The 25,776-nt window shown below is 43.3% G+C and overlaps 1 protein-coding gene across 1 annotated transcript in view; it reads right to left on the reverse strand.

The window, feature by feature from the left end:
- KAZN (kazrin, periplakin interacting protein) overlaps positions 1–25,776 on the reverse strand; it is a 218,514-nt gene that overhangs the window by 160,365 nt on the left and 32,373 nt on the right. The window contains exon 2 of the mRNA XM_064730483.1: positions 2,678–2,835. Within this exon, the coding sequence (XP_064586553.1) occupies positions 2,678–2,835 (158 nt within the window). The remainder of the gene's footprint in view (positions 1–2,677; positions 2,836–25,776) is intronic.

The following is a 25,776-nucleotide window of genomic DNA, read 5'->3' on the forward strand; positions in this document are numbered from 1 at the left end:
AAGGGAAGGGGAAGGGAAGGGAAGGGAAGGGAAGGGAAGGGAAGGGAAGGGAAGGGAAGGGAAGGGAAGGGAAGGGAAGGAAGGGAAGGGAAGGGAAGGGAAGGGAAGGGAAGGGAAGGGAAGGGAAGGGAAGGGAAGGAAGGAAGGAAGGAAGGGAAGGAAAGAAAGAAGGAAAGGAAAGGAAATGGAAAGGAAAGGAAAGGAAAGGAAAAAGGAAAGGAAAGGAAAGGAAAGGAAAAAGGAAAGGAAAGGAAAGAAAGGAAAGGAAAGGAAAGGAAAGGAAAGGAAAGGAAAGGAAAGGAAAGGAAAGGAAAGGAAAGAAAGAAGGAAAGAAAGGAAAGGAAAGAAAGGAAGGAAAGGAAAGGAAAGGAAAGAAAGAAAGGAAAGGAAAGGAAAGGGAAGGGAAGGAAAGGAAAGAAAGGAAAGGAAAGGAAAGGAAAGGAAAGGAAAGGAAAGGAAAGGAAAGGAAAGGAAAGGAAAGGAAAGGAAAGGAAAGGAAAGGAAAGGAAAGGAAATAATTGCACTGGTAATATTTTTACCTGCTGTATGATTAGAGCCACAGGGCACTCTGCAGTCAGGGTTAGCACATATTTATATTCACACACTGGCAGGGATATTCCTGCTGATATTCCTGCCAGACTCATGTTTCTTTCATTCCTCAGAGGATTTATTTTATTGGATTTTTTTACTGGATGTTATCACCTGTTTACTTCGATCCTTCTGCTCACCACTACCACTTCCCACCTTGTCATTCTTCCAACTTGAAAATCCCAGGCAAGAAAACATCCTGTCCTTTCTGGGAAGGGATCCAGGCACATCATGAGGATACAGGAGCACTTGACATTTCCCTATTGTTCTTAGCATTTCCTAATCAGTCTCTCTATCACAGGCACCAATTAATATGCATTCAGGACAGCTGATAAGTAGGAAAGCAATTCTTGGGTGCTAAAAATAGAATTCCTGCACAAGAGGATTATCAATAGGTACATTTTTTGCCCCATATTTATTTTTATCTGCCTGCCCTCATGCCTCACTCCCCAAAGGAATTCCAAATATCTGGGACTTGGAGCAACCTGGTCTAGTGGAAAGTGTCCCTGCCCAGGGTAGGGGGTGACATGGGATGAGATTTGAGGTCTCTTTTAACCCAAACTTTCGGCCCAAAATTTCAAGCTGGGTGTTTTCTCCTCAAATTATCCACCAGTCACAATCAGGTCCATGCCAGGAGAGGGGAGTAAAAGGGCCAAGCACTGGATTTCAGCTTATCTCTGTCCAGAGCCTCACACTGGGAGGATTCCATGGATTTCCATGGATTCTGTGATTTTATTCCCACCTTCAGGGGAATCTGTGGGATCTATTCCCACTGTGGGAGCAGATCCAAAAGCACAATCTCACCCCTTGTATTCCCCAAGACACTTCAGCAGCATTAACTCTGGTGGTTTGGGGGAAATGGAGGGGACTTGGTTACAGATGTGCCAAGGTGAGATCAGCACCATCCCCACAGAAATGGAACCCTGAGCACAACAGGGAGGGTTTGCTCCCTGTGCTCTCCACAGCCTCCAAACCTGGACTGACTCCTGGTGCAAACACACAATATTAAAATTAATGTGCTGTTAACAGCAGGGATCCCCAGGCCAATCCCCATGGGCAACAGGATCCCTGCCAGCCAAAGTCAGCAGGACCAGAGGCTTTGAAAGTGAGGAGGTGAAGGAGAAGGAGAAGGAGAGGAGAGGAGGAGAAAGAAGAGAAGAGAAGAGAAGAGAAGAGAAGAGAAGAGAAGAGAAGAGAAGAGAAGAGAAGAGAAGAGAAGAGAAGAGAAGAGAAGAGAAGAGAAGAGAAGAGAAGAGAAGAGAAGAGAAGAGAAGAGAAGAGAAGAGAAGAGAAGAGAAGAGAAGAGAAGAGAAGAGAAGAGAAGAGAAGCACCAGATTCCACGTGGGAGAACATGAATCAGAACAGGCCATCCCCAGTCCTGGAGAGCTCAGAAGATCCCAGGAAAACCTCAGGCTCCTTTTCCTGATTTTAGAGTAGAAGGGAGAGGAGACCACCCCGTTTCAAAAGAGCCCTCTGACAGAAGCTGTAATTTTCCATCCAGGCTTTGCAAATAAAGACCAAAAGGCAATATAACAAGATAAATATAATTAATATTTCAAAGGGTGCTTTTTGTAGGTTGAAGGAAAGACTGCAACACAGCAAAGCTACAGAGAAAGAGATTTTTTTGTTGAAGCAACAAAGGCACAAAGAAACATCTGCACATAATTTCATGACTTTTAACTGGCATTTTAGAGCTTGGCTACACCAACAGCTCAGTTGTCTGGCACTTCTAAATCTGGCATTGAGCACAGATGCTTAGTGGACAGATAATTTTCTTTTGGTAGTGCTGATGCTGGATTCCCATCAATGGGGTTATTGCTGTATTCCCATCAATGGGTACATTGCTGCATTTTCTCCTGAAATTAAGAGCCATTTTCAACCCTGAATCTGAGGCTCAGCCCCAGCACAAGCTGCACACTGAGATGTTCTTCCCACAGCTGCAGATTTCAGAAGCCAAAATCAGTTTTAAAGAATCAGCAATTAATGTTCTCCACTGCTAAAAGTGCACATAAAAATGTCATATCCCTCCAGATGTGTGCAATGTGCCTTCCTCACATCCTAACACATATTTGTGTATTGATTTCCTACCTGTGCATCCATCAGGAGGTGCCTCATCAGCCTCATGGCACTTTTCAGAGACTCCTTCTCACTGGGCAAAAAGGCATCTTCATCCTCATCCAGGGTTTTTGACTTGCTGACAATGAAGTGGGAGATCTGGTCATTCAGGGAATGCAGTGATTCAACAGCTGTGGAGACACAGAGGGAAAGCAAGAAACAACAATGAAACCATGCTGGAGGAGGCCAACATAATTTTTTCAGTTTGAGATGAGTGTGGATTGCTCTGGAAAGGTGGAGCTGGAAATAATTGATCCCCATTTCCTCCCCTGGACTCTCCTGAGAGGACCAGCAAAGGCATCATACAGACACAGGGATGAGGCCCTGAGCAACCTGGTCCTGCTCATGGCAGGGTGGCTGGGAATGAGGTTGTATTGAAGGATTCTGCCAACTCAAATCATTCCAGGATTCTATGATTATGTTTCTAATCTCAAGTAACAAGTCATGGCTAAAGTGAAAATAAGAACAACAATAGTCAGTCTCCTGACTCACAGCCCAGAGACCTGTTCTCTCTGATGTGTAGTGAACCAGAACTCCACACAACACAGAGGAGAGAAGCTGGAAAAATTGCCTTTTTATTAGCTGGAGTAGGAGTGAGTCAGACCAACAACTAAAACATTGCTCATTTTCTTTCTCCGTGATTATTGGTATTTGAATCACTGTTAATCTCTTAAATTCTCCTTCGTGGGCTCCAACCCCAGGTATTATATGTGAGATTCTGCTCCCAGTCAGAAATCACCTCCTCCACAGCTCACAGAAATCCCCCAGCAATTTCACACACTTTATGAAGCTGCAATTTATACATGAACCAATGGCCACATTTATTTCCACCCAATGAAAAGCTCTGGACTTCTACAGATTTGAAAAATCTGCTCTGTGATTTGCTCCTCAACCGTGGTGAGTTTGGAAGTTTCATTTTTACTGCTGGCTCATTAAATAAATGAGACCCAAATAATTCTTCAGTGTATTTTCTTTGTGCCGGTGGCTGAGGCAGTGGAGCCCTTTGATAAGCTCAGAGTAACACATCACTGTCACACCCTGAACGTGCTGCACACCCTGGCTGGCTCAGGCTGTTTATGAATAAAGCAATCTGTTATTTAGGGCTCTCTGACAAACTGATCTTAAGAACATGAGGAAATTGAAATATACTCGACCTAGTTCTGTCTAAAGAAGATCTTGCCACAAAATTGGAAGTAGTAAAGATTAGCCAGAAACAACTCATTGAGGAGCAAATCTTCCCCAGACAAAAGGGCCATAACAAATCACAGTTGTGTCTCCAAAATGCAGGAGGGAAAGAGCAGGATCCTCCTTGCTGAGAGGGTTTATTTTTCATTAAAATAATAAAACAAAATCTGTGCCTGGAGATGCCTTGGAGAGGGGACTGGGAGGATTCCCAGCACTCAGAGTGTTCCTGCACCTCCTGCTAATAGAAAAGGGGTTTGAGGCTCACTGTGAGGGAGGGTCCATTTTAAACCACACCATAAATCATAGAATGAACCATGGAATGCTTTGGATTGGAGGGGATCTTAAATATCATCCCATTCCACCTCTGCCATGGCAAGGACACCTTCTACTGCCCCAGGCCCCAAACCCCATCCAGCCTGGCCTTGGGCACTGCCAGGGATCAGGGGCAGCCTCAGCTGCTCTGGGAATGCTGTGCCAGGGCCAATCTTGGCTGTGTAGCCACTGCACTGCTGGGTGGGGCTCATGTGCACCCCACATGTTTGTCACAAGGCAGCCCTGTCACTTTGGGACACGAAACAGAAAGATGTGGACACTGGATTTTCTAAGGCAAAAAAAGAGGGAAGTTTAACTCTGACTCCAACATTTATAGATTTCCAGAAGTGACAGTGGATTGGAGGGTGACAGTGCCACCTCTCCAATGACACTGGACAAACCAACAGTCCATCAAATTTCTCCTCCTCTATAAAAGAACACAAAACAATGAGTTATTTCCATAAAGTGTGTGAGAAAGTTTGCTACAAGAATATAAACATCAGAAGGCTTAGAAAATCTTAAAAAATCAGGGTGACACAGCCCGGCCCCATCTTGTGTCCCTCGTGGGCCTGGCCCGTGGAGGCTCCCAGGGCAATGTCTGAGGGGAACACGTGTTGGAACGTTGGGGGACACCAGACCGATGATGGACTTTGGACCTGGTTGACATAAGAGATTTGATAACAGGATGCCTTGGCAAAAGCAAACAGCACTTTGCAAATTAGACCTGGATTGCAGGAAGATTAAATCAAATGGGTTTACTGGAAAAAGAAAATCCCATTAAACTCTGCAAGCAAGAGGTGTTGTTATTTGCAGAAGTTTCTGTATGTGATTTTAACTAATCATTGTAGTACACATTACTAGTCTGCCTGAAACACTATATAAGTGTTTGTATCTCACAATAAAATCAGATTTTGATCACCAAGTCAGTCTCCCCATCTCTCTCCATCACCAACAGACACAGGCCTGGGAGCAGTGTGGCGCATAAAGGAGTGGAAACCATGGGCAGCTGAACTTCCCCAGGTCATTGAGGGGAACGGTGGATTTGTCTTTACAAACCAGCTGTGGGGCTGCTGGTAGATAAAACCATCTCTGGAAGATGAAACAATGGGAAGGATTCCACTGATTGATGAATGGAAAAAGATATTTGCTTTATTTGATAAACGAAATTTGACATTGAGAGATGAAAGAAACAATGGGGAAGAAAAACCCCTAAATTCCATAAGAATTAAAAATGAAAAGGGAGGGTTATACATTAGAGAGAAATCTTTGGGATCAGGTGTTTTGGGAGGTCTGGACCTCTCAAGTACCTCAGCCAATGGGGAAAGAGAGAAGGGAAATGAAGCCAGGAAATTGGGATAAAAAGGAGGCTGGGTCCTCCAAAAATTGGAAAGATCCAGGGGAATGCCCCATGGCCTCTCCCTTTATTCAAATAAAACCAGAAAGGACTCCTCTGCCTCCTTTTTGGACATAAACCTCTGGTGTTTGTGGATTAATTTCCCTAACATCACTATCAACAAATCATTTTGTATCATTTGTCCTCACACCAAGCAACACTTGTGAGCCCAGGGAGCTGCAGGTTTTCCATGCAGGAGAGCAGCAGGCACATGGCTGTGCACAGGCAGCAGCAGTTTGATTTTCTTATCACTTCTAGACTGAGCTAGCATCTCTATCAGACATGTCAGGCCTGAAAGCCATCTCCCCAGCACTAATGCACCAGTATTGATCCATCCCATCCTTTCTGACCAGTGAGGAATTGAGGACAGATCATTTTTTTCCTACTCTGAAGTTTTGGCTGGAGCCCTAAGCCCACATCTGCTTTCAGTAATACAAATGTACACCAGAGTTCTCCTCGAGCTGATGGCTCCCTTCCAGATTTACATAGACTGTGACCAGAAACTGGTACATGGAGAACTTCTCCCAGGCTTTCTGACTTTAAAGTAATTCAAAACAAACTAAATTATATTATTCTATATTATTCCAACCTCTTCATCTGAAGCTAGAGCTCTCAATTCTGAAATATCTCTGATATTTCTTCTCTTTCTCTTTGGGAAGTTTAGTGCTGCTGGAGCAGTATGTGGCACATGAAGCTCAGGGGGGTAAATGCTTCTCTCATTTGTAATTCTTTAGGTTTAGAGAGATGCCAGAGGAATCAGAAAAAAATATTTTCCAGCAAGAATGTGGGGAAAGCAGATCAGTATTGACTTGAACCAATTTTTAGAGGGATCTGCCACAGTGCTGTGTTTATACTCTGCTTAGCAAAACAAATCTTTTCCCATGAACACAATGGAAACTGTATTGGAAAATAAAATCCTCTGAGTCTTCCTCATGAAAGTAAAAGAGGCATTTCCAAACCTCCAGCCTACACACACAGTGAAAACAAAGCTGAAAAGACCAAACCATTCCTGACACTATTTTTCTGGAAGTCCTGTGTCAGTCTGCAACACAGCTTCCAAAGCAGAAGAAATTGGATATTTCTCATTTAAATCAAGAGAAACTTCCTGCCTTTTGCCCACTAAAAATCTAAAGGACAGAGATAATGAGGCAAACCCTTCATCTCTCACAGTGTTATGGCTCAGACATTTCTGCTGAACAACACTTCCACTAACCCAGGCAGTTCTTTGTGAAAGCATCAAATTCTTAAAGGAAAAAAGTATGAGCCTCAGATATAAACACAGGTATGTCCAGTGGAGATTAAAAGATACTTCTTGGTCCCTTAAAATGAAAAAAAAAGGGGAAAAAACGAAGACAGCCCCTTTCCCTTTCTGTGTCATTCCCCTTGGCTCGAGGCTGGTAACACATCAGTAACGCTGCAAACGAGAACAGGCTGAATAAAAGTTACAGCTGTCAAAGTCCTGTCAGCATCCCAACTTTCCCCATTCCAATTTCATCATTTCCCCACTGCAAGGATCAATTTCAAGAGGTGAAGGAACCATAACAATCCTCTGTTAGCTCTTTGGTGTCACCCCAAAAAAAGATCAAATAATCTCTTATGGGAGCAGGGGTTCTGCCTGCTGCTATCAGAGAGGATGTGCTGTGCTGAGGTGCTCAGGTGAGGACAATTTGCCACCCCCAGAAGCAAGAATGGGTTGACAAAGTTACTTTTCTTCAGGGCAGAATCACCAGAGCCTGAAGGACGTGCAGGGGAAAAAGGAAATTGCTTTCTGTCAGAGACGAGGGAAAAATTATACTTGCGCCAAAAACTCATTCAAGGAAGAGACTGAAGCAATAAAGTTGTTCCAGGAGACCCCATTTTATACACTCCAGCTACTGCCCAGATGAGCACAAAATAAAATAAAGCATAGATTATATATCCTGAGATCTACTGACAAAAGCCAGCAGAGTCTAAAATTAATTCTCAGCAGCAGGAGTGAGTAAATGAAAGAGGACGGACACAATCATAATTTTATCAAGGAAGGTGAGTAAGGATTCCTGGGCTGACTCTGCCACATGGAATAGAGAAGTTGTTTGAGTCTGACTTTGGTGTGTTGATTCAAAATGCAGTAAAAAGGATAGAAAAGGCTCCTGTTCCTGCGAGCTGCAGGGATGGCTCCAGGAGAGGCTGGACCTGAGGAAAAGCAGGAGCATCCCACCATCCCACACACCCAGGGACTGAGGGATGGGGCTCTGCAGGAGCTCTCTGCTGTGCAGAGTCCCCAGGCAGCTTTTGGGGACAGAAATGGGGAAATCTGCTGTGTCAGTCTGCTGAAAAACACCAACAAGAGCAGCCTGGATCCCCCAGAACCTCAGGTCTGATCTGGATGTTGGGTACAACCAGCTCTCCAAGAGTCAAAAGGAATGAGTCCTTGCCAAGTGGCATCCAGTCCTTACATCCATCTGGATCAACCCATCTGGATGTTGTAAACCAGAGAAAATTTAGCATTTATTCCATGAAATGGTACAGTGGCTTTTGCAAGGGACAATTATTTCTGGCAGAGGGTTTCCAGCAGTGTCTGCAGCCCAAGCTGGGTGCTGGAGCAGGGCATTCAGAATGTCAGTGGAAAGGTCTGTTTGCCTTAATGAATCCCCAGAGGGCCAGCAAACAGCCCAAAGTCAGCTCTCAGCACTGGGGATCTGCTCATGTGGACACAGAAGTCAGAGAACTGCATTGCTGGATGGATCATGGCAAACCCATCTCAAGGGAGCAGTGTTCCCAGCTCTGCCAGGGAAACCTCACTGGCTCACCAGGCCCTCAGAGTGTCTGCACACACTGGGATGAGTGTGGGCAAACTGCAGTTCAGTAGTGTGTTGGGAGTTTGGCTCGCTAAGGACTGGAAAAGTACAAAACCATGGCTAATTCCAAGTCCTGCACCTGCATAGATAGCAGTGTCCTTGAGGCCTAGCTGTAGTATAATAACAAACGGTGAGAGAGACATGAGAAAAAAGAGATGTAACCCCTAAGGAATGAGGAAGAGTTCATGGTATAGTTTAACCAATAGATTGCTTGGCTTACAGAATATTCATAAGCTTATTATTTGCTGTATAAGTGTTTGATACTTTCTTCAATAAATTGGACCTGAAGGACCTGAGGGACCGGGACCAGACCGGACCTGAGGGCCTGTGATGAACCATATGGTGTCCTGGTCCCCTTCCTTCGACAGTAGTGTTCAATGTTACTAAAGAGCTCTTTGAGTAACAGAACAAAGGTTGTTTCTGCAGTGAGGGAAAAGAAAATACTCAGAGCACTTCAGGCCTCCCTGTCTGAGCTCTCCTTGTGTCTTCTGCAGGGTCAATCCAGAGCCAGACTGAGGGCTTGGCAGCATGAGGGGCTCCAGAGTGTCCAAATGCCTTCCAGCATCTCCCACAGGATGGAATCATGGAATGGGTTGGGTTGGAAGAGGTCCTACAGAACCTCCCATTCTACCCCCCCTCCCACAGGCTGCTCCAGCCTGGCCTTGGGCACTGCCAGGGATGCAGGGGCAGCCACAGCTGCTCTGGGCACCTGTGCCAGGACCTCAGCACCTTCACAGGGAACAATTCCCAATTCCCAATATCCCATCCATCCCTGCCCTCTGGCAGTGGGAGCCATTCCCTGTGTCCTGTCCCTCCATCCCTTGTCCCCAGTCCCTCTCCAGCTCTCCTGGAGCCTCTTTAGGTACTGGAAAGGTCTCTAAGGCCTCCCCAGAGCCTTCTTTTCTCTAGACTGGACAACCCCAATTGAATTGTTGGATTTATATTTTTCCCAGTTGAAACATCTTTTTGAAGAGTATGTGAAACTGTTCTGCTCAGGTGATTGACTAAATTTCTTGAACTCTTTTTTTATTTGAACTCTTTCAATTTCTTGAACTCTTTTTTATTTTTATCTCAAATTATAGCCTTTTGTTTGACTTCAGCCCCATGAATAATGATGGATGCTCTCATTCCCTCAAAGGAGGTGAGAAGGGAAAGTTTCCCCCCTCAGGTTTGGGGCATTGAAAGCACAGACAGACTGCACAAGGATCAGCAGCATGTTCTGCTTTCTCTAAATCACAGCCAGATCTCAAATATTCCCTCATCCCCACCCGCAAAAACTTCTGTCTGCACAGGTTTGGGCAGAAATTAAGAATGTTCTGGAGAAAGCTCAAAATCCTGCCTTTGGAACCAAAAAATAGCCAGCCCTGCAGCCCTGGAAATTCAAGGCACTTTGGGTTATAGCATGTAGACAGTAATGAGTGTAATTATGTGTAAAAATAAGATATTTATACAGCTAAATTATAAATAAAGCCCGGTGTTATTTATATTATTGAGGTTGTTTTTTGCTGTGTCCACAAAAAGGACATGCAAGACATGCAACAGTTCATTTTTGCCAGATTAATGATTCTGATTAGGAAGCCTTTCCTGCTGTAGCATTTGCTAATTGCATTTGGACAGATCAATTAATTTATTCACTTAGCAGTAGAAGAAACCTCCCTTTGTAAAAGCCAAGCTCATGAAATCACAGAGTCATAGAATCATGGAAGCTTGGAATCCTCAAGGTTGGAAAAGGATCCCCAAAAAGATCATCAAGTCCATTCTTCAACCAGATACCCCTGTGCCCATTGACCACGTCACAAAATGCCATCTCTGCTTGGTTTTTTGGACACTTTTATGGATGCTGATTCCACCACTTCCCTGGGGAGTTGTTCCAATGCTTTCCACCCCTACAGGGAAGAAATCTTTCCTAATATCCAGCCTGTGCCCCATTCTTGCACTGTTTAACACCTTTCACTCCCATCCAGGTGAGAAGCTGATCTGCAAAGCTGCAACATCAGGATCACAAGGCAGAAGCTCTGAGCAAACCGAGCCCATTTTCCTCCACCCAGGAAAATATCCTGCATCTCTGCAGCTGGAAATTCCACCCTGAGCCATCTGCCCCATCCATGTGCTTGTGCCAGACGTTGTTGACAGCCACAGCCTCCCAGCAAGGCTGGGAACATCTCAATCGGAACCACTCCAGAAATATTTTCTCCTGTTATTGCTAAGAAGAGACCTACAGCTTTTTTCTTCCTTTGTGGCCTTTAACTTGTTCCAAAGGAGGCGTTCAATGAGCCCCCTCGTAGGAATAATTTACCACACCATTAAGTGAAGAAAAAAAAAAATCTGGTGTCTGCATTAGGGGCTCAATCACCTTTCAAGAAACACTGCAAATAACCCATTACAGTAATTACTGACGAGCTGGTCTCTCTGGGTTCTGAATGGTTGGTGTGTAACTGGCAAAGAGCTGCATTCAGAGCTTCCCAGATGCAAAAGAAAGCCATCAGACCAGTAAATGGCACTAGAGTTCCAGAGGAAAACAAGCTCAGCAATAAAGGTGGTCATTTTTTCAGCTTATTAGGTTCTCTTTACAAACCCGACCTTTTTGGAAATGAAAATAACATCAAGTGGAGCTCTGCAGGGTGGTAGCAGCTTTTTAATAATCAAAGTTTTTCACTGACATTTCCTTTGTGGTGCAGAAGCTTCTCTCAAAGTTGGACTTTAAATCACTTCAATAAAAATGTCAATTTTGCATTGTTTTGGTGTGTTTTGAATCTAGCGACACAGAAATAAATTTTGTAATTTCTCCTTACACTCCCTCTCCATTTAAAAGCTCATATTTGACTGGAAAGAAGATGTGAGTTCCAGACCTGTCTGCAAGGACAGATGTCCATATTCTCCTTGGAGAGCCCCCCTGTTGCTAAAAAAATTCCTGTTAATGTATCCAAGACATATCCAAACTGAGTAGGGAAAGAAGAGCTGTTGTATTTTGCTGTGTCTTTCTGAGCTTTTTAAAATCATCCCTCTGCAAAGGACTTTTCTTCTTTGCTTCATTTTCTTCAGCTGTAAGTCACAGCTAATGAGGATAGCGAGATGAAGTTCACTAGAATTTGGCCAAATTTTAAAAAAGAAAAAGCTCAGTGTTTCCTCTCACTAAAACACTGCCAGGATCATTCAGGAAATAAACAATATTTTTCTCTTTGGATAAAATGTCACAAGGGCTACAAGAACATCATCCAGGTGAAGAAGTGATCCCACCCCTAAAACTCACTTATTCACCTCAGTTGTATTAGTTAAACTACTGAACATTATAATAAAAAATATCACTCACTCTAGGAAAAAGAAACCCAAATTCATACAAATTGCTGTGTTACGCTTATGATTATGATGGGAAAATGAAGTTGGAGCAGAGGCTGAAGCAGCTGGGATGGGGTCCTGCTGCTTTGGGCAGTGCCTTGAGCTGAGAGAGCCCAAAACTCCACCAGCAAACCAGACTGCAAACCTCATGGCTGGGCTGTTGCTGTTTGCAGAAATATTCAAGATGCTGAATTCCCCAGAGAGCTGCAAACAGCCAGGCCAGGAACACTGTCTAACTTTGAGAAATGTGGCAGGCGTGGTGCCAAACCAGCAAATCCAACTCCTGCAAGAGAAACTCCAATCAAACTTGGCAGGAACCAAAACAACCTTTCCAAAGGTGGACGCTGTGGCATTCACATCCTCTGAAAGATCCCTTCACCCAGGGTTTTTCTTCTGGGAAGCTGAGAAGCCTCAGAGAAAAGGAAAGCAATTCTTATTTAATTTGCTTCTCCTGTGTTTTGCCCCTTTGGAATGTGTTTGGAGATTGTTTACCCACAGGTGATTGTTTCATTGGTTTCATGTGAATTGTTTTGTCTCATTGGCCAATCATGGCCAAGCTGTGTCAGGACTCTGGGAAGAGTCAGGAGTTTTCATTATTATCTTTTTAGCATTCTGCCTGTATCCTTTCTGTATTCTTTAGTATAGTTTTGTTTAGTATTCTTTAATGTAATATATTATCATAAAATAGTAAATTAGCCTTCTGAGAACATGGAGTCAGATTCATCATTCCTTCCTTTGTCTGGGCACCCTGTGAATACAATAGGACACACAGCTGCTGCTTGCTCCTTGCTGTTGGGTAATCATTTATTTGTCACCTCCACGGCTGATGGTGTGCAACTGTTGTATTCCAAAAACAATAGCTGCTTTATTTAGATAAGGAGGAAGAAAACAGCAGAAATTCTGGGTGCCAGCAGCAGGGTCAGACGTGCAGCTGCTGTGAGCTGGCTCTGGAGGAGCGATGCCCATCTGTGCTCACATAAACAGTCTTGGATGGGGTGCAGGACTGGCTCCCACTTCACACAAAATGAGCTCCAAGGTCTTGGATGGGTCAACTAAACCCTCAATACATCAGTTCCCATCTGTAAACACACATTCTGCAGCCTGTGGAAATATCACACACCACTGTTGTGTTTGCAGGGAGGAATGATGAGCCTGACTCCATGTTCTCAGAAGGCTAATTTATTATTTTATGATACTATATTATATTAAAGAATACTATACTAAACTATACTAAAGAATACAGAAAGGATACAGACAGAATGCTAAAAAAAGATAATAATGAAAACTCCTGACTCTTTCCAGAATCCTGACACAGCTTGGCCCCGATTGGCCAATGAGGAAAACAACTCCCAGCAGAATCCAATGGAACAATCACCTGTGGGTAAACAACCTCCAAACACATTCCACATGTGAGCACAACACAGGAGAAGCAAATGAGATAAGAATTGTTTTCCTTTTCTCTGAGGCTTCTCAGCTTCCCAGGAGAAAAGGGATTTTATCAGAGAATGTGGATGCCACACCACAAAGGAGAGATGCCACCACCAGTGGGGGACTTGTTTGGCTCTTCCCCAGCTACAAACTGGGAGTTGTTCTGCTTTAACAAGCAGCTCCTGGTGCAAAGAGGATGCTCCATCTCCTTTGTGTCAAAGGTGAAAGAAAACCCTTCCTAAAGGGAATTTAACAATTATTGGCTTTTCTGGGGTTTGAATGAGCTGAACGTGTTAGAAGACAACTGAGCTTGGTTTGTTTCCCACCAAACATATGGAAGAGACTGAAGTTTTATGCGTTGCTGTGAGTGTTGAGAAACCAATTGGTGTTGTCTTGGTAATCTGCTCAGGTTGCAATAACGAGAGAGGGTCACCAGCAATCCTGAATGGAGCTTGAAAAACAAGATGTGAAAATCAAACACGCCGTATTTGTTCTTATCAGCTCCTGAGATCTTTGTTTCACCCTTAGGATGGCACTTCTTTCAACCAGAAATCTTAGAAAAAAAAGAAAAACAAAACCAAAAAAAAAGCACCAGATTTGTCACATGAGAAAAATGTCAATGATTCTGAGACTTCAATGAAGTCATGAAAACTGGCAACCTGCAAATCTCTCCCTGCATGTGTCTGTATTTGTTCACAGATAAAAGAAGGGATGGAGAATACTGTTAAAGCAAGTATTTAAATTTCCTTGGGAGCTGCCTTGAGCAGCTCTGCTGCTTAAAACCTTGGATGTGACACTAACAAAACGCTGGGCTTAGCAATTCTGTCTTAGGAAAAACCCCTTTATTGGCAGAGCATTAGAAAAAGCTGAAATTCAAACAGTGGCAACACAGGTTGATAAACCTCGGCTGAGCACAGCGGATCAGAAGGTCAAGTTTTATCAAGCACTCACACAAACCCAGCTGTCTCAGGGACCTGGGAGGGGGATTTAGTTCCTGCTGCAGATAAAGGTGATGCTGAGGACCACACCAGATGCTCCATCTGCACTGGCCCTGCTGGCAGAGCCCCCAAGCAGCTTTTGGATGATAATTGTTTTATTCCCACGTTCCCATCTCATCCATTCCCATTCAGCCACAGAAACAGCATCAATTCCTTTTGAAGATGGAGAAATCCACACCTTTTTTATTCATCTAAACCGTTCAACTTGCGGCATGTACAATACCCTGGATATTTTGGATTAGTTGCAATTTGTGCAGTTTTGTAGTTCCAGTGTCCATTACTGCTTGATTTTGACTTGTATCATTGCAGCCAATATCCCCAGTACTATTTATGTGGAATAAAAATAACTATCTAGAAAATAAAGATAAAATGAGACTATATTCAGCATTTAATAACCCTGACATGATTATATCTTTGGAGCAAAATCTTCACATTCACACTTCTTCAGTGTGTCATTTATTTTTATGGGCCCCGAACTGAAGAATTTCTTCCTAAAATAAAGCAAATTTTTTCAGACCAGCGCTAGAACTTGTTATTTCTATAAACTACATCTATAAAATGCAGTGAAATAGTATTTTTTTTTTCCTAAATACCATTATCCTGTGATCAGTTTTTTTCTGTATCCACAGCTTCAGACTTAACGTTCCCTGTAAGTAAGAACAAGTCATGCAAGCAGCAGGCTTAGAAGTTGTGCCAGGGAATAATAGGAAAAATTTCTTCACATAAAGGGTGCTCAGACACTGGAATGGGCTGGAAATATTCAGTGTGGATGTGGCATTTGGGGAGGTGTCCACACAGGAAAAGTGTCAAACTCTTCTGTATTTTTATTTATTTTTCCACTGAAAAACACACAAGTTTTTAAGGGCCTGTCAATGGGAAGGTTTCCTTTAGAAAACATGCAAGTCCTGATGATGCTTAAGCACATCCTCCTCCATTTGAACAGGACTCAGTGGGCACTTCCCATTTCTTTTCAGTCATGTTGTTTTCTGAGCGTGATCATTTGTCAAAATTATGACAGCAAAAAAAACCCCAACAAGTAGGGAATTCAATAGTAATCACAGAGTATTCAAATGTTTGCCTCAGTTGGAATCATTATTTCTTATCTATTAATTTTTCTAGATGTTCCTGTGGAAGTGCTTTTAGCTCTGTTGTATCCCATGGGATGTGCAGCACCACCTCACTTTTTTCATGTAGGAAAGCCTCATGTGACACTAAGTGGATTTTTCTTCCAGGGGCAAATAATTTGTTTCTAAATTTCCCTACCTGAAGAAAACAATGTCTTCTTTGTTTTGGGTTTCCTGGGTTCTGTGCTTTAGCTTTGAACCTTGACTTCAAGGCTGAGCGATTTCATATTTAAATTACTCACTCTGCATTTGTAAACTTTGCTTGTGGCATTCATTTCAGGAATTTGAAAGCAGTGAAAATCCCAAATACATCCCTGTAGACAGGAATAACATATATTGCATTAACCTCCTTTCCTCACATTCATCTGTAGCCTTTGCAGCAGGATTGTTTGGCAAAGCAATAAAATTAATAAAGGACAAGAGGAGTAACTGTCACCAGTGTGGGACTGGGCAAGGATTGGTTTCTCTGGGTCTGGATTGAAGGCACTGAACAGCAGTTCATGTTCACACTCAGGTGTTTATTATTTCTTATCACTAAAACAGTCTCACTGCTGTGAGTTCTGCAGTTTTTCATTAGAAGGCACAAAATGGCCACAATCTCTTGGTACAAGGCCTTTTCAGACTAAACTGTCCAATTAAGAGCTGACACCTGGATTATTTCCCCTTTTAACCCAATAACTGATCCCACAGAGCTGCAATGCAGACTCCTCTGCTCAATTACAAAATGCCACCCAAACCCATGGAGAAGGAGGAAGAAGAAGCATGAAGAAGAGACCCAAGACAACACCCTGTGCCCTCCATCTTGCTGCCATCCACAACATACTAAAAATCCCAAAACCTCAGTTTCTCACCAAGTGATACACCTACACTGCTCTCCATAATCTATTTCATACTTTTGTGGGTTCCAGTCTATTCTGGAGTTTAGGAAACTTTCTCCATGACTGAGGGTCAGAGTCAGTGCTGCCCTGGGGGTCAGGGCACCCCAGAGCAGACACAGAAATATTCCAGTGCTCTGGGTTTCCACAGGGCAGCAGCATTTTTCAGGCAGCATTTGGTAGGGTTGGGGTTTCCCAGCAGTTGTGTCCCTGTGCCACGTCCAAGTGAGGAGCTGGGGCTGCAGCCAGCACAGGGAGAGGTGAGATCACTGCAGGGCCCTGGCAGGTGCAACCACAGCAGCAGCAGAGCAGGAGATATTTAAAAACCTCCCTCTTCTCTGTGACATGGATTATTAGGTAAATAAAAAAGGTTTTGATTAAACATTCAAAACTCCCTGAGGCTACTCAGGAACTCTGTGTCTGTTTTGAAAGCTGCCCTCAGCTCTTGGGCTCCTGTTGTCACTGAGGCATTTCAGTGTCTAACTTGCTTTTCAGGATGGAGCTTAAATCCTCCAGAAGGGACAGATCAAGGCAGTGATCCAACACTGGGTGTCCAGCCTGTGGTGGGTGGGACATACCCAAAAATGAGTCATGTGGATGCACCCTGACCTGCTGCCACGCTCACCCTGCCCTGCAGCTGACAAACACGGGCTGAGCACATCCTCCAGCCTCACTGCTCCATCCTCAGGAGCTACAACTTCCTTCCCTTGGAGGCAATGAGAATGACACAGTTTCTGAGAGCCTTTCATCTTTCTGAGCCTCCTGAACCTGTGTAAAGCTCAACGTTAGCATTTAAAGTTAATTCTCCTGTTATTAACCCAGCCCATTGCTCTGCTCCCCAGCAGCTGCCCAAGGGAACAGCCATTCTCTTTGGCACAGAATTCTGATGGATGAAGGGAAAGCATTTAATCTTGACACTTGATTGACAGAAAGTGTCCCTGCTAATTATGGCCAAAAGACAGGAGAGAGGAAAGTGCTAATACAGTTCCATCAACTGATTTTGGTGTCATGTTGGGGGTGTCTGGAGACCACACAGTGCAAGAGATTTGTTTACTCTGTTTCTTATAAAGTCAGGGTGAGATCAGCACCAAGTCAGCTCAACTTCAATAGCAGTGCAATAGCAATAATGTTGTGTTGTGTAAATAAGAAGCAAGCCCTGAATAGCTCCAGCTGCACAGAGGCCACCTCTGCTCTCTCCAGTGGAGCTTCAAAGTCTCTGGTGGGCTTCACCTTCATCAGAATGATGTGTCTTTCCTCTAAATTGCTTTTTCTCGATTTCTCACCATGATTTCAGAAGGCCAACCTGACATGGGACTGCATCAGCAGCACCCGGGTGAAATGCTGGGCTCCAGACACCTGAGGGACTTCTCTGCCAGCCTGGGGAAGGGGAAAGCACAGGGAAACCTGAGTGTAAAGAGGACTCCTGGTCTTTAGAAACCTCATCTTCATCTCCACTGTCCAGCATTTTCCTTCCACCCACACATCAGAAATAAAGAAGAGGAACTGCATTGCTTGCCTGGTGTCAGATTCAGAGCAAACACTGGACAAAACCTATCCTTGCAAACCAAGACTCATCAAGCCTATAAGGACTCAGTGCAGGGTTCCTTTGCTCTCCCATACAAATATCACACCAAAAGAGGCCCAAGGAAATTCCTACAACAGAGGCATCTGGTTTCATCCCTATGGATTCCTGCGCCACATTATAAAGAAAACAACCCCAAAGCTGTTTCCTGCCTCCCCAGTGAGGCACAGTTCCCGCACCTGAGCATCTCTCCCTGCTCTTCTTTCCAGGTTTGCCATGGCAACGAGAGAAGTGCGTATTGCCCGTGTAAAACAGATGGGTTGTGCTTTTAAATTGTCTCTGTGTCTCCAGCCAGGTGATGATATCTCCTGGATACCAGGCATTTAGGAGCAGGAATACTCTGCAGCACAGCCAGTCCCAGACTGCAAATACGTAATGGGCTGCAGGCCCCTGCCAAGGGCAGGAGGGGGCCTTGACTTCAGCAAACGAGGGCTAAAGTGGGTAAAAACCAGGGGAAATTGGATTCCCACGTCAGTGTGCCAAGGGCTGAGCCAGGCAAGCTGAGAGCAGAGCACACCCTGCTCTGGACAAGCCAAGAGGCTGCAGCACTAGCGTTTCCATCAGGGAGGGAGGAACTCGGATGCCAAACTGCAAAAGGACATCGTGAGCCAAGCCAGGGTTTCTTAGCAACAGCATCGAATACAGGGCCATTAACTCCTGCTAAATTCCTCCTGCTGGAGCCTGAGCTAGGGAAACCTTCAGACCCTTAGTGATGGCTGGAGTTGTGTTTTGTTCAGTCTGATAAAAGGGGAAATCAAAGGTAGCCACTGAAAAGCAAAGACTATAAATGGCTGCGTTTTGGGGAGGTTTCTCTGGATATCCCAGAGGTGCTGGACCTGCAGCTGCTTTGTAATTAGGCTGTGGAGAGCTGCTGAGGCAGGTCCACAACTGCTCAGCTGGAGCAGCTCCCCTGTTCTGCTGGGGGATTGGTTTGGCCAAGAAGGCAACTAAAAAGCAGCTCATAAAACAGACACAAAAACCCAACACAGACAGAGACTCAGAGGGCAAGCAGTGATTCATGGATCACAGCAGTTTGATTTCCTCTGGCAAAGTGCTGCATATTTGTGGGGCTCCCCTGACTCATTCTGTTGCCACTACTCCTGATTTAGTGGTGGCACAGCAGCTCAGACAACAGCCAGAGCAGAGCAGGTGACCAGCAGGCTCCTCCTGCTCCCTTTTGAGCACCATTTGCAATATTTCTATTCTGATTGTAGCAGTAAGCAATGGTGACTTTATTTCACCCTAAGTAGTTCTTTATTTTCTCACAGCCCAGCAGCCTGAACAGCTCTGATTTGGTTTTGGGAAAGCTGCAGCTGAAATGCAGCTGAGCTCAGACTGAAAACACCATGGTGAGAATCAAAGTGTGCACTTTTACCACATTTCAAAGACAATTTTAAGACACTCTCAGGGAGGTGGGAGACAGAGTCTGTTTGAAGCATTCCAGAGTTGGAATGTGTGGAGCTGGTGACACTGTGCTCACACAGAAAGCACAAACACACACAGGGGATCTCTCTGCAGTGTTTTAAACATCACATTTTCACAGTCTAGTCAGACTATACATATCCTTCATGTTTCTCATTAAAAGGGCCCTTTTGCTGCTGATCACTGAGTTATCATCAGAGGTTATGAAGCTGATGAGAGTAAAAGGCATAAGTACATTTGTAGGGTCTCTCAGTGCACTGGAAAGTTCCTTTCCTTTAAAAGTTCAGCTCATTTTGGGCTGTCTGTACTAATTTTTAGGACTCAGCTCTTCCTCTGGGACAAAAGGGAAACCTGTCTCAGTTGCAGTTTTCATTCAGCCTGTGACACACAGGTGTTACCTTTATGCTGAGACAAAGACACCTTCCAAAATTTTGCTGTGATTTTGATTCATGTCTCTGTATTAATACCTTTTGACGAAAGCAGCTTAAAATTATGCTTCAAAATATTTCCACTGGTATTTTGACACGAATAAAGGACAGATTTAAATCTACAAAATAACAGACAGCACAGAAGTAGCCATGGTCAAGGAATAATTTGCTGGCACAATCTACAGCACCATCTGCCTAAAGCATATTTAGGTGCCAATTATGGTGCTGAGGACCTCTGGATCCATCTGATTCTTTCCTCAGCTGAGGAGCAAATCCTCCCAATCCCTTTGTAATTTGCATGAGAAGTCAGGATGATAAACTCCTTAATAATGCCAGCAGATAGCAGGCATGGAACGAGAGGAGATACAGGTTTCTTTAATGAAAAGAACATGAGGTTTATCATGTTTTTGCTATTAAACTCTGACGAGATTAGGCTAATGAAAAGCAAAAACAGCCTCCCTCCCCGCAGGATTGCTCCTCAGCCTCAGAAATGTTTGCAGTGAGAACATCAGACATCTTCTCGTGGGTTTTCCTCCTTGTGTACAAGCACAGCACTGCTGCCACCACAAATTACACTGAGGTGTAACACCTCAACCTTTGGCTTCTCTCACAGCCTCCTCTTGTTACTCTTTGTAATGACTTTTATTTATATGCTCAAAATAAATAATGATAATTTAAATATAAATAAGTATAAAGGAGAACTGCACACATAAGGGTATTTTTTTTTTTTGCCACATCTTAAACCCCTCAATAGCTCCTGTCCTGGGAAGAGCTTTCATTAGCACATATTTCCATACCAAGATGAAAGAAGTGTGTGAGGTTAAAGTTTTCCCTGGAAAAGGAGATGATCTCCAGCTGTTAATGCCATTATGTTCCTATTCATTAGCATCTCTGGAAGCTGACAAATATGTTCTTAATGACATTTTTTCCCCCTTAATGCCTTTTAAAGTATTTTTCCCTTACTGCAGTGCTAATAAGGTGTAAAAGTCCTGTCCTGAAACCATTCACGCTACCACAGCTCACGCTCTGCTGCAGTTTTAATGGCAAAATTTTCTAACAAATGCAAATTAAGCAAAGTATTTAGTGCTACTCAGAGTCAACATGTTCTCAACATTAAAACTTTCCCCAACGTATTTAGTCAAGATTTAACTTTCAGTGTGGTTTAAATAAAAATGTAGAGGTGAGTTTCAGTAAGAACTTTGCTTGTATCCAGGTAGTTTTCATTACTACAATTTAGCTGGTAAAGGTTATATATATATATATATATATATATATATATAATATATATGTATATATGTGTGTGTGTGTATATATATCTGTGTGTGTATACATACATATATGTATATATATACACATATATACATATATATACATACATATATATATATATATATATATGCTTTCTGTGTGAGCACAGTTTAAATCTGAGAATGCAGCTTCACTGTTCTTCCAGCTTTATCTTCTGAAGTTGCCCCAAATGAAAAAAAAGAAAGGCAGGAGAAGTTATGAATTCATAAAGAGCACTACAATGGGCTTAATCCAAATTCAGGTTCCTTTTATACTGAGTATCACCAATTTCTGATATATATCTATGTGTGTGTGTTTATAAATATATATATAAAATAAAACCAACTCTACCAGTTTCAGAACTACTGGCCATGTGGAACAGCATTCAAATCGAAGCAGCTCTATTTCATATTTCTTCTGCATCTGCTTGCAAAAGAATCAATTACATAAATGTGCTGCTAAGGTATCCAGCAAATACTGCAGTTTGCTCTGTCATTCTCCAGGAAATCAATGATCTCAGAATTGAAATAAATCTTTTTGTACATTCTGGACAGTTTTATAATTCAGAGGCAGATTCCAGCAGGAAAGCCTTGCATCAATGCAGCTGTTTGGGGAAGATGGATGTTAGCACAATGTCAAATCTAATCAGGAATGACACGCTGCTGTTATTTGATTCTGCTTATCAAAATTATTTATCTGCAATTGTTGCTTTTTGCAAAATGCTGTAAGGTGGAACATTTGTCAGTACTATCAGTGAGGGAGAAGTGTGATTACACACAATTTCCCCACCTCCAGACCATTCAAGCAAGTGCTTATTTTAATTCTTTGTAAGTGCAGCATTTGAAAGCACATTTAAGTGTTTTGCTGAAGTGGGTTCTGGATAGTGATAAATGAATCATTATGAGGACAAATTACCCAAACTGGGTCATAATCGACCACACTATGCAAACTCCAGAAGTGGAGGGGGGAAGTGAGTGACTCACCCATGATACCAGGGAAGAGGCTGATTAGTGCCAATGAACACAAAGGGCAGATGTGAAGCTATTCAGAATATCATTTGAAGAGTTCACAGGTCTCCCTGACCTCGAATGGGTCTTGAAATGGTTTGAGGAAATCTAGGAAAAACAAAGATTACTGATCCCCATTTTGCAAAGTGTGTGTGTGCTTGGCATGGAATGGGCAGAATAATTGGGGCACAGCAGCCTGGCTGGGGCTGTCCTGGAAACACCACCAGGGCTTTGGCTTTGGGAGAGAGGGCCAGGCAGGTGGGAACAGGGACAGATTTTATTGTAATCAATAATAATGATTACCAAAAATAAAACAAACACTCCTTGCTCAGCACTTGAGCTCCAGGGGGAGGATTCCCTGTCCTTTGCTGCTTTAAGGTCCCCAGCATGAGGGAAACAAAGGTAAGAACATGGAACAGCTCCTTATGCCAGTTATTCCCATAGGATAAATTACCTTGAGAAAAAGAGGAGGCCATTCAGATGAGGCTTTTCATGAAAGAATGATCCACCTTTTCTGTCAGCTGCAGGATAGACCAAACTGCAGCTCCCCTCACTGCCCATGGGTTTGGCCATCCATGGCTCTGTGACACCAAACAGGACAACTCTGCTCTGCTCCTGCACTGGAATCTCCCTGACTGCTGGAAAACTTTCATTTTGGATGGTTTTCAGCAAAGGAAAAAAAAAGAGCATCCACAATGAGGACTTTTCTGCGGAGAAGGAGGAAGAAGAAGCATGAAGAAGAAACCCAGGACAACACCCTGTGCCCTCCATCTTGCTGCCATCCACAACATACTAAAAATCCCAAACCCTCAATTTCTCACCAAGTGACACACCTACACTGCTCTCTATAATCTATTTCACATTTTTGTGGATTCCAGTCTATCTTGAAGTCTGGGAAACTTTCTCCATGAATGAGGGTGAGAGTCAGTGCTGCCCTGGGGGTCAGGGCAGACACAGAAATATTCCCAGTGCTCTGGGTTTCCACATCCTCCCTGCTCAGATCCCAGGCCAAGGTAATCCTGCTTCACTCAGAAAGGGAAAGCATCATCCTGGCTGCCCACCTTTGGGTTTGACATCTGCCATTGAGAGGAATGGTGGATTTGTCTTTACAAACCAGCTGTGGGGCTGCTGGTAGATAAAACTAGCAATGGAAGATAAAAGAAATCGTGGGAAGGATTCCACTGATTGATGAATGGAAAAAGATATTTGCTTTTACAAATAAACTTTAGGGTTGCTGATAAATGAAATTAGACATTGAAAGATGAAAGAAACAATGGGGAAGAAAAAACCTTAAATTCTGTAAGAATTAAAAATGAAAAGAGAGGGAAATCTTTGGTATCAGGTGTATCAGGAAGTCTGTACCTCTCAAGTCTGTCAGCCAATGGGGAAAGAGAGAAGGGAAATGTGGCTGGAAATTGGGATAAAAAGGAGGCTGGGTGCTCCAAAAATTGGAGAGATCCCAGGGAATGCCCCATGGCCTCTCCCTTTATTGGAATAAAGCCAAAGGACTCCTCTGTCTCCTTTTGGACATAAACCTCTGGGGTTTGTGGGTTAATTTCCCAACAGCTGATGGCTGAGGGCCCTCTCTGGCTGCACACAGAGCCCAGATGTGTCAGCCCCCACGTCTGACTCCCACTGAGGGACAGCAGGGCTGGGAGCAGCTTTGCACACACCCAAGCACAGGCTGGAGGAGGATGTTGCCAAAATAACCTCCAGAAATAAAACAGAGACAAAGCTTTTCATCCCAGCCCTTCCCTAATCACACGTAGAGATGACACAAAGTTTCAGACAGAGGAATTAATTACTCTGTTATCCAGCTCCATTTAATGTGGCTGTTGCTCTCTGTTGATAAGGAGCAAACAATAAGATTTTGCCTTTCTTGAGGAAGCCTCCAGCCTGTTTTCCTCTGGTTCCTCCTACACATTGCTTTTGCTCTAACAGAAGTATCTGATATTTTTTTATTTGATGGGGTAAAATAATAAACATGAGATGAAAAAGGAGAAGGACACCCTTTTGGCTGGAAATCTGAGAATGCAGCTTCATTGTTCTTCCAACTTTATCTTCTGAAGTTGCCTCAAATGAAAAAAAAGAAAAGCAGGAGCAGTTATGAATTAATAAAAAGCACTACAATGGGCTTAATCCAAATTCAGGTTCCTTTTATACTGAGCATCACAAATTTCTGATATTTTCCCTAAGTTGCTTCCATAAATTCTCATATGGTTTAATTAATTATGGGACTTCCATGTGGTATTGAGAAAACAAAATAGGTGAAATATTCTCCTCTGGTTAAACTGGTGCAAACTCAAAGATTATTTCTTGACTGATGCGTTACGATTTTCCAGGATACATAGCAGAGTGCAAGGTGGGAGATAAATTATATTATATTATATTATATTATATTATATTATATTATATTATATTATATTATATTATATTATATTATATTATATTATATTATATTATATTATATTATATTATATTATATTATATTATATTACTTTCAGGCAATACAACCCATGCTAACTCCTACACCTTTTGAGGTCAAACAAGCTCAAGTGGCCTAAAATTGCCTTATCATTAATGCACTTTTGTGCTAAGAAATTAAAGAGAATTGGAGGTATTTTCATTTTAAACAGGCTGCCAACCTGGAAGGGAAAAAAAAAAGAAATTCAGGTCTGAATTAACATTTGCATAGGCCAAGGACTGACCTCTTCCTCTGCCAAGGCTGCTGTGTGCAACAATGAGCACACAGGAATTATTCATGAAAGGATCTTTAAGGGGAGAGAGGTACTTTCTTATAACTTCATACTTTGCTCATTTAATTAAAAAAAATGAATAAATGAGCACAGGTGGAGCTGAGCAGCAGTTCTGGGGGAAGCTGGAATGCAGGACACAGTTTTGCATCTGGAAAGAAGTGGAGAGGACCTGTTCTGTTCAGAGCAGAGTTCACCAGAGCTCCAGCAGCAGCAGGGCAGACTGTGCTGCCATTTTCCAAAGAAAAGAGCAAGGTTCCTCCTGGAAATTCAGCTGGGCAGGGCTTTACTGGACTGGCTCCAGCCAAGTTTGGGACTCAGGACAGCACAGGTGTTGAGAGCAAACCTGATTCATTACCGAGTGTGTCACCCTGTGTGTAGCATTTAGAGGTCAGTGCATCCAGAGAGAAATACAGGTTGGATATTAAGAAAGTTTTTCACAGAAAGGTGATAAAGTTCTGGAATGGCTGCCTGGGGAGGTGGTGGAGTCCCCATCCCTGGGTGTGTTTAACAAAGCCTGGATGTGGCACTGGGTGCCACGGTTGAGTTGAGGGGTTGGGGCTGGGTTGGACTCGATGGTCTTGAAGGTCTCTTCCAACCTGGTGATTCTGTGAATTCTGTGAATATTTAATTAGTGGACACACAGTGCCCACACCACTGCTCTCCTGACCCACAAACCCAGTCACTGGTGCCTGGGGATCAGATCCCTCATCTCCACCATCACTCCAGAGTCCAAGGACTGTATCAGCCTGTGCTCAGGTACATCAGCTGTCCCCAGCACCAAGGGGAGGAGCTCAAAATTTCTCTTTTAAATTATTTCAGCTGCACTCGATGCCTGTAGTGATGCCCTGTGAAAGCTGACCTAGAACAGAGACTAGACAAAGCTAAAGAATGCAGTAGGGATTTATTAAGAGGCCTCAATGGATACACCTTGGGCAGTACATCTTAAAATGGCCACAAAAATGGACAACCAGTCACAGGGTCTCACACTTTTATAAGGTTTGGTCCATTTGCATATTGGAGTTAATTGTCCAATTATAGCTTTAGCTTATGAAATCCCATCCTTGTTTTTCTCTCCTCAGCCCACGTTGTTCGTGCTCTTGGG

Source organism: Zonotrichia leucophrys, chromosome 21, assembly GCF_028769735.1.
Source record: "Zonotrichia leucophrys gambelii isolate GWCS_2022_RI chromosome 21, RI_Zleu_2.0, whole genome shotgun sequence".
Lineage (NCBI taxonomy): Eukaryota > Metazoa > Chordata > Aves > Passeriformes > Passerellidae > Zonotrichia > Zonotrichia leucophrys.